The sequence below is a fragment of the Primulina tabacum genome, chromosome 15 (genome assembly GCF_025594145.1).
Source record: "Primulina tabacum isolate GXHZ01 chromosome 15, ASM2559414v2, whole genome shotgun sequence".
Classification (NCBI taxonomy): domain Eukaryota; kingdom Viridiplantae; phylum Streptophyta; class Magnoliopsida; order Lamiales; family Gesneriaceae; genus Primulina; species Primulina tabacum.
Genome location: NC_134564.1, coordinates 2,592,636 through 2,602,952, shown reverse-complemented (window position 1 = coordinate 2,602,952; position 10,317 = coordinate 2,592,636). Strand labels below are relative to the sequence as shown.

At 35.9% G+C, this 10,317-nt stretch overlaps 1 protein-coding gene across 1 annotated transcript; it reads left to right on the top strand.

Annotated features, from left to right (window-relative positions):
- Positions 1 to 714: 714 nt before the first annotated feature.
- Positions 715 to 3,511, top strand: LOC142527601 (gamma-glutamyl peptidase 5-like). Its single transcript, XM_075632443.1, has 4 exons — positions 715 to 1,141; positions 2,706 to 2,855; positions 2,936 to 3,103; positions 3,255 to 3,511. Exons 1-4 carry the CDS (start codon positions 833 to 835, stop codon positions 3,354 to 3,356), a joined length of 729 nt encoding a protein of 242 aa, XP_075488558.1. The 5' UTR covers positions 715 to 832; the 3' UTR covers positions 3,357 to 3,511.
- The last annotated feature ends 6,806 nt before the right edge of the window (positions 3,512 to 10,317 follow it).

The window sequence follows — 10,317 nt, the reverse complement described above, 5'->3', positions numbered from 1 at the left end:
TGCCATGCTATAGGAAAACCTATGTTCATATAGAACACATAATATAAATAGAATTTGGAAATTATATGCAAATCCGGTTGACAAAATAAACCAGGAAAAAAAGTAGAGATGTTACACAAACAAATAAAGTCTAGATTCATTGAACCTGCGATATAGGAATTATGGGAATGATAGATTCTTCGTAAGAATGGATCTCCGATCCAATTCCTTTTTTACAAGGATTTTAGGATAATTTCCTTTCTGCTTTACTGACACAATAATCTATATTACTTTATTAAGTTTGAGATACTTAAAGTAACTAACTTTGATGTCTGTTTCAGTAATTATATATATTAATAAAATATTAAAATTTTATTATAAATTATTGTGGTTTAGTGGATAGATTATTGTTTCTTTGGATTTAAGTTATAGGTTCAATTCTCACTGAGCTTATTTTTTTATTATTTTATTTTTCATTTTATTTTTTTATTTATATATCAAAATTATAGTGTAGTTTCTCAATATTTATTATAGTTATATTTTAACCCTCGTTTAAATGTAAATCATATGTATAATAAAAAATATTATAGATGTATTACTAGGCAATTAAGAAGGCAATTGAATGACAAGGGGCAATTCAGTCAATTCAACTTCAAGGACAGAACCGTAAATTCACTCGTCTTCGGCCCTTCCTCCTCTGCCGTATTATAAAAGCAGCTGTCGTTACAGTTCGTTCTCAACCGAGTTTCGGCAATAGCCCTCTCCTCTTCCCCCTTTCTCTCTCTATCCACGTTACATATACATACATATTTATTATTTATATATATATATATAGAGAGAGAGACGAGAGGGAATGGGTGGCCAGAAGTTCGCCGTTCTCCTGTGCGCGGATGATTCCGACTACGTGAAGAAGATGTACGGAGGCTACTACGGGGTTTTCGTGAGAATGCTGCGGGAGGAGGGGGAGGTGTGGGAACTGTTCAGGGTCTCCAAGGGCGAGTTCCCGGAGGACGACGAGATCGGCGGATACGAAGGATTCGTGATCACCGGAAGTTGCAATGACGCGCACGGGAGCGACATCTGGATCTGCAAGCTGGTGATTTTGCTGAGGAAATTGGACGACATGAAGAAGAAGGTCCTCGGGATTTGCTTCGGCCACCAGGTTTTTATTTTTTATTTATATTTATTTCTGCTTTCTTCGTTGCCTTGTGTTGACAGCTCAGAGTTCGGCGCGTTTTGTGGCTTTCGATTTACCTCTTGTTTAGTGAATAGAATTTCTAGTGTCTCTAGCACCTAGAAAAACATGGATTTCTTCTCTTAATTCAATGCTTACAATGGTCATAGTATATGTTTTTTCACATAACACAACGTGTGGACTCATGTGAAAAATTTCGCTACTGAATTAACACTTAACACTGCCCAAAAAATTAATGGAATGGTTATGTTCGAGATCAAATGTAGATTATATTTATGCTAAATGATCTCAGCTCACCCATCTCAATTTTGTGATCATTAAATAAGTTTGACATGTATGATTTCTGAAATATATATCCCTTTTTTGAAAAGTGAAATATATTTTGTTAATAAAACGTTAGTAATATTCTAATAATATAACTTATGAATTAAGAATGAATTTTGGTTTTCGATATTGTTAAAGTTTCTTGCAGTTCTTGTTTGATTTTGCACAACTGTCCTTTCTTTTCGGGTTTATGTCAGCTGCATGTCTCACTCCTTTGCCACTTCTTATATTCAAGCAAATTATAATTATGATTCTTCTTTGGAATATATATATATATATATATATATATATATATATACACACTAGATATTTGAAGATCTAAGACAATAATAAATTACAGATTTAAAGCATATATATTACAATATTCTTTATCACAATAATATATGTTTATTTATAGAAAAGGCCTGTGAAAATGGTCTAAACTGTAAATAATAGGTTTTTAGAATCACTCCGTTTTTATTAAGAAATTGACGTAGAAAACACAGCCAATCTGTTGCCGCGACGCGGCATCGCTAAATGTATTTATTTATTGGGGATTTGGTTTTCTGCTAAATAAATGTGTTGATTACCAAGTTTTGAACAAATTTTTTTTTAGGGAAAAAGAAAAGTCTAACTTTACGGGCCCTATCTGTGATTAAACTATAAGTTCAATGGCCACTGTTGATGTCACGTTTTACATGGAAACCGAATTGCGACCTAATTTTTTTATTTTAAGGTCTGAATTTGTAGACTCATAGTTCTTGGAAAGGTCGCACCAAAATAAAATTCAATAAGCTAGAATAAAAATCAAGCTTAAATGGTGTGCGTGAGTGGAATCGCGATTATGGTTTTCATAGTGGCCATATAAGGATGTCCCACATGAAAATGGATCCGGAGTTGTGCACTAGAGGATCCGGTCCCATATATTATATAAAAAAGTCCAAGTGATTTCAAATAAGGCATAATATTTTCTTGAATTTGTGACTTCTAAATTTTGTGGAGTCAATTCTGCGTTGAGGATTGTTATGCGTGTTAAAACTCCTTCAAGAACACAACAGTATTATATATTAGTATGTTTATTTTCGTTTTAGTATTGGATATTTGTAAACATAACTTCCCATCATGGAAATTCAAGAATTCGATAATATTCAAATCAAACCTTAAAAAAGCTTGATTTGCGACGACATGTTTGTGTCTATAATGGATTTTTCTTCTGTTTTCTGATTAGATTTTGGGGCGAGCACTGGGTGGAAAGACGGGCAGAGCGACCACAGGATGGGACATAGGAATCAGGAAAGTTGAATTCTTGCCATCGCAAGTATTCACTTCTCTGAAAATACCGGCTTCCCTCTCTATCGTCGAGTTCCATAGGGATGAGGTTGGATCAAGAAAACTCGCTGCTTCTTTGTTCTAATAAACTCCCTATAAATTATTTTTTAACAGTGTTGCATTATCTAGGTATGGGAAATCCCTCCAAAAGCTGAGGTCCTAGCTTGGTCAAACAAGACCGGAGTTGAGATGTTTAGGTGTGGCAATCACGTTATGGGAATCCAAGGCCATCCCGAGTATTCTAAAGACATCGTTCTACACATAATTGATCGCCTTCTCAATCTCAAGCTCATCGAGGTACTTGGTTATTATATTCCTAAAACTTAAAGAAGAGACCACCGTAGGCATCCGCATCACAAGCGGAAAGACATTACTTTTTTTTATCTGCTTATTGAGCTATTTTTTTGGGGCATTCACTCTGACAATTTATTTACTTGTAAACTTATAGGAGACTCTTGGTGAAGAGGCCAAGGCTAGGTTAGAGTCTGGTGAACCAGACAGAGAGGCGTGGAAGAAACTATGCGTAAGCTTCCTTAAAGGGAGATTGTGATAGAAACCCAAGAGTTGTAAATGTAAATAGAGGTTACTTACTTCGGGCAATTTGGTAAGAGAATTGACCAGTTGGGGGGTTTCGTTAAAATACGAGGAGTTGAGTTAAATTAAAGACATCATGTCATGCCACTAAAATGAAACATTGTATTAGTTGAATTGATATAATCAATTTAATAATTATATTGTTCCATTAAATATCTCTTTCTTCTAGTTTATTCAATTGTTTACTATTTTATACGGAAAATTTCATGGCTACCATATAGAAGTATAGAACCGGTTGTTGAACCCCAAGCGTCAGTCATGGGTTATCCGACCAAATTTGCTACATGACCCGATGACCGCGACATTTCAGAAGAAACATGTAATAGTATTTAATATGAATAATTTCCATGTTGAATTTTTTTAATGATTTCCCCGGAATTACGCATTCAAGGCCTGCCTTTCTTCCATATAGAATTTTGAAGACAGACAGCTGAATATCCAATTTGCAGATGAAGCTAAATTTCATTCCATCATGTTAGCTAAGTTATTTACGCAATGTAAAGTTTGATACCCACTGATGGATAATTCTTCACAGTAGATTCATAGCAACAAATATCTATTCAAAGCATCAATGATGAATCTGAGTGTATCCGAACATGCGCGTGAGCACGATCGATTAAGAACTGATCACAGAACCGGAGTTTCTCCTGCATTCAGCCAGCATATCCATGACAATTGCTGATGTAATTTCCAGAGCTATTTAGACACTGGAAAATAAAAGATGTTACATATCATCGGAACTTTCCCTTAAATAACAAGGTAAATAAAGTCCAATGGCACACATCGCATCTAACATATGTCTCTCAAGCTTTGCACCAGGACCAATCTCAGCTAGTTTGGGTGGTTCTGATGCTTATAGTCTGCACTCAGGCATTCCAAGACGTAAGTACAATGTGGATCTTTATTTTACCTTCCATAAGGATTGTACAAATGTAAGGAGAAAATTCGTATGATTCACTTGATACAAAGCAGTTAACAACAAACATGACGTTCAAAATAAAAATCCATAAGTAAAAATGGACGACAAAACTCTGTCAAGCTTACGAAGTAGCGGTAGTATTTTGAGTAGGTCTCTTGTGAGACGGTCTCACGAATCTTTATCTGTGAGACGCGTCAACTCTACCGATATTCATAATAAAAATTAATAATCTTAGTATAAAAGTAATATTTTTTCATGGATGACCCAAATAAGAGATCCGTCTCACAAATACGATACATGAGACCGTTTCACACAAATTTTTGCATAGTACCTTTATGTCGTGGCAATTCCATGATATCAATATTTAATATTAAAAAGCCTAATAAACAAATCAAGCTGAAAGAATCTATAGCGCCACAACAAACAAAAACATAGGACAAGAAAACTTGGCATTTCATAACCCAGAATATATCACAATGCAAGCAACCAAGATTGTAAATCCAACTCAATCCCGAGAGATTCTATTAATCTCCAAATAATGAAACACCTAACTGACCACCGGAGCTACGGCGAGGCATATTTGATTTCTTGGAAACGTCGACGTAGAAAACCTACAGAAAAATGTGGATTGGCGGTCACGAAACACCCGTATATATATATATACACGAAGAAATGTCGGCGAGAAACAAGAGATTTCCCCCCACCCACCCCCCAGATCGTGACGTGTGGCACTGTTATTGGATATTATTCTTGATTTGGTGCAACTGGTCAAATAAGCACATTTGCCGCTCTCCTCGCATATTTCTGAAGGTTTGTTACACTAGCTAGGAATATTTCACCCTACACGTGGGGCAGTGTCTCATGTATAAATTCAGGGTCCAGATTTAGCCACAAGTACATGGGATCCACTATTTTTTTTTAAAATCACACATGTGCCTAAATCTGGACCATCTAAATCCTGTGGGGGCACACAAGTAGGATCGAACGAAACTGCCCCCACTAGCTATTTGCACATACGCTCTGTATAGTTTTTTTTTTATATAATTATCGAGGTATTAAAGTAAAATTTGATAAATTATTTAGAGATTAAAATATTATTTGAATTATTGTAATTTAAAAAAATAAAAGCAAAAATATTTGTTGAAATTAAAAAAAAAATTGTAATATTAATATCACATAAGAGAAAATTTGAAAGAGATCAAAAACAGACCAAGACACTATTTTTGTCTCTATTATAGAGATTCTTAATAATAGTAAGAGTAGATCTCTTGTGAGACGGTCTCACGAATTTTTATCTGTGAGACGGGTCAATCCTACCGATATTCACAATAAAAAGTAATACTCTTGGCATAAAAAATAATATTTTTTCATGGATGACCAAAATAAGAGATCTGTCTCACAAAATACGATCCGTGAGACCGTCTCACACAAGTTTTTACCTAATAGTAATAGATGATTTTATTTTTGGTCAAATAGCATTTAACAGCGGTATAAAATCAAGAGTAATTTGGAATTCAGTCCCCAAACCAAAGGAATCTTTGCTCCAACTCCCTGGTGAAAGAAAATATTTTTAAAATTGACAAATTCACCCTTGTTCCCTATTTTAATTTTAATTTATCCTCGCGCTTTCAAAATGGTATCAGAGCCTTAGATTGATTTATTTCAAACAAATAATTTATTATTATAAAGAAACGAAATGTTTGAGGAAGGAGAATTTCGAAAAGTTATGAATCCGAACTTAGGTTCGAGAAAAATAATTTACAAGGTTTATTCCAATATTTTGGAATATACACAAGAGAATTTAACTATTGTAAGATATCAGGAGCAGAAAGGGAAACCTCAGCACCCTCAGATAAATTCTCAGGTAAACTTCTGATTCAAACAAATAAGTTTCTGGAGATAGTACCAGATTCCTCTAAGCTCTATTCAGATCTTAGGGAAATCCAGAAAACAGTACAAAATTATGGCAATATGCTATACTTTGTACCCCAACGAGTTGAAGAAATCCTTAAAAACCAGGAAGAAATTCTTGGAATATTAAAGCATATTCAAACAAGAATTCAAAAACTAGAACAACAACCAGGTTCTAGTAAAAGAACTTCAGGAGGATGGTTACCACCATCATTTGGCACCGAACCTTTGTTACATCAACAAGGGAAGGTCAGAGTGGTGTCAAAACCTTTGACTGAAGAAGAAAAGATGATCAATATAATCAAATCTGTCTCAGAAAAGAAATTAATCTGATGACAACATTAGAAAGGATTGGTCTGGAGGAATCTACAAGAGCTTGCGGAATCTTTCGCAAATCTCAAAGTTGTAGATCTGAAGATGAACACAGCAGGAGGTGAACCACCTGCTATAACCTGGTCATCTTCTCAGGAACCACCAAGGGAAAGTGTGGGATCTCAAAATGTAAACATGAGAGAATCTCAATCGAATTTCCATACTGGTGGAGGATCACACCTAGCGGGAACGAGGACAAGGAGAAGTCAAATTTCCTTGCACCAAACACCCTATAGGAAAACTGTTTTAGATCCTATACATCCTTATGTGGTTATACTTAACCTTGATGTATTAGATTTCAAAAATAGAGAAGATCTTATAGATGACTGGACATCTGCTATGAGAATCGCAGCATGAACAATTGATCTCAACAAAGAAGGATTCATTAAACTTTTGGAAATGAGTCTTATGAGATCAGTAAAAATTGCTTGGGACATGACTTCATTAGAAATGAAAGAGTCAGTCCTAGCTGGTGAATCTCTCAGTGAGATCGCTGGAAAAATGGCTACCCTATTCAAAGCATAATTTATAGGAGTATACTATTTTAACAGCCAATATACAGATAAGAGAAAGAAATATACTCAAGCTCTGTACAGTCTTGAATTACACGATATATGTTTAGTGGATGAATACAATATGTTATTCACTAAATATCGATGGAATTCAGGAGTCGAAGAAGATATAGCTATGCTGCTTTTCTTCGCAAAAATGCCAAGTCCCTGGAGAGAAATGCTCATAAGGGAATACGTACCTGGTAATCCAGATACATTAACACGAAGAGCCTCTTTTCTCAAAGGAAAATTGGCATAATGGTGTCATATGGCAGTATTACAAAAGAATTACAAACGCTTAAGGGGTATCAACAAAAGAACTGCTTTGTGTTGTAAGAAAAATTATCTTCCAACAATTATTGAAAGTAAACCACAGAAGCATAAGAGAAAAAGTTTTAGGACTCGTCCTTATGCTCGAAGTGGAAGAAGTTCTTGGAAACCAAGAACTGTGTGGTCTAGACAGAAAGCCAGATCTTACAAATCTGAACAAAGAAGTGGACCGTCAAGAAGTAGGATATCATCCCAAGCATCGAGTACATCTCGAAGCACAGGAATGACACCTACTAAGAAAACTTTCAGAAGAGCTCATACCCGAGCTAATGAAAGTTTCAAGGATTGTAATTGCTGGACATGTGGAGCAAGGGGTCATATCTCGACCAACTGTCCAGAAAATGAAAAAAGAGGTATTAAACGCTTCGATTCAACCATGGACATTGAAGAATCGGTTTATTACGAAGATCTTATTCAGGTATACCGATTTGAGGACATTGTCTCAAATGAAAGTTTATATGAAGAAGAAGAAGTCTTTAAGTCATGAAGAATCTGATGGAACAGAATCGGAATCTGACTGAGGACGAGGTGTTTCGACACAAAACACATGAAGATTTGTCTGGATTTTTCAGTCAGACAACAATATCTCATAACATGGTCCAAAGGATCATGAGAGAAAATCCTAGTCTACAGAGATATCAAAGATTCTCTGCAGTACAAGTAAAAAATTCTTAGGAAGTCTTGGCCTAAGAAACAGAAAACATAATCTAATCTATAAAGTTTCTAGAAGAGAAATGGCAATCTCGATGGAACTTACAGGTAATAGAATGGAGATGCAGTTAATTCCTTCCGAAGAAATTAAGGAGGAATTACAAAAACTCAAGATAGAAGTAGCAAGGACTATGTCCTGGATTCATATCGAATCAATCCAGATTATGATAAAGGATACTTTCAAAGAAGTGATAGATTCGCCTATTGATATTACTATATGCGATAAAAGAATGGGGAATCTACAAGATTCAGTACTGGGAACAATCTCAGGAAATCTATGTGCAGGAAAGATTGTAGGAGTAATCTATCCAAGAATATCCTACAACCCGGCAGATCGAGATTTCAGCCGAGCCTTGACATTACATCAAAATTTCAAGGTAAAAAGGCTAATGAAGGAAGGTAATAGACTCTATTCTATTACTTATCAGATTTCATATGCTCTATCTAAACACATCATTCTGAGTTATTTATTATAAATGAGTTTATTGAAATACCTGAGATATTTGGAAAAGTTGCACAGACAATTTATCCAGAACGAGTTGAGTTTCCTTTAACACAGAAAACGGATATCCAAATACAAGACAAATTGATTCTACAAAAGAATCAAAGTCTTAGATTGGAATCAAGAAGACTATCTTTTCAATGAGATAGAATAACAAGTTATAGGTGGGAAAAAACACCTATCCAAGAAACCCAACAGGAGCCGAAAAGCTTTTCAACCATGGGAAAGCTTAGATGCCAGAAGGGTGGAAGGAAGTTGATAAGTGCAAGATTTGCACTTAATTTATATTAGAATCCATTTTGAATTATGCTTGTTTCGAACAGAATTATGCGTTTTTGGTTTGTTTATGTTGTCATTTCAGGAATGGAGAAAATAGCGGACACGAAGCCAAGTAGAGTCAAGAAAACATAGTGCCATGAAGCCCTCGGACAGAACCTCGCGCGCGCCCGCGCGAGATCACGTGCAGCCGCGCGCGATGATATGCAAGGAGATCGACAGCAAGGTGCGCGCGGCCGCGCCACATCACGCGCAGGCGCGCGTGCACCAATACAGGAGAATGACCAGACACTTTCGCGCGGCCGCGCGACTTCATGCGCGACCGCGCGCACACATGCATGGGCCAGCGAGCAGAAGCAGCCGCTCAGCCACGCCAGAACTCGCGCCACCGCGCGCACCGAGCGTCCAGAATCTTATAAAATGCACGAGCTAGGTCAGAAATGGGGGGCCGTCATTTTGAGAAAGAATTCCACGAGAGATTCAGCCGTCCAGGGAGAAAAAGACACGAGGGAACAAGAACAAATACGAAGAACGACGGATCTGGGGACAGAGACGACACCTCGGATTTGTTATCTGATTCTTTCATCTTTATTTTCTATTGTGTCGATGTCTAAATATTCAAACATGTTTTGCTTTTATTTAGAATTCGTCATGAACTAATTTTCTAGTCTAGAGAATGACGTAACTTTGTGGATACGATGATTTGATACAGTGGTTTATTTGATTGAATTCCGCTCTTGTTTAATTGTGTTCTCTGTATTTATTTCACAGCAATTTACTGGCCATAAATTGTTTGTTGTTTGATTAATCTTATAACTCGGGAGAGAGACTAGGATTATAGATCATTAGAGACACATCGTTGAATGTGTATAACGTTCGGAAGGCGTATAACTTTAGCGAGGCTTAGGTAAGAACATCGTTTGCATTTACCAATCAAACGTAAATTTTATTATGAATAATTGAATCAAAGTTTGATTGATACAGTTATTCGTCACTTGGGAAAGGGGGAATAAAATAATTTAAGTGTTCTTGGCCATTAAATAATTGGAATTCATGAATGTAAATTTAACTGGGAATAATTATCGTGGAAACTTGGTGAAATCATTCTTCTAGATATTTTCTCTTATTGATATTTCTCCATTCGATGATTAGTTTAACTACTTTCTTGCAATCAAGTCATTTACACAAACCAATCTTTTAATTGATTATTCTAAATAAAATTGAGACTATTTTAATTACAAGAACTGATATACATTTTTATACACACACTCTCGTGGGATCGATATCTGTACTCTAATCAGTACTAAAACTTGACATCGTGCGATTGCGAGCATTTAAGAAAACA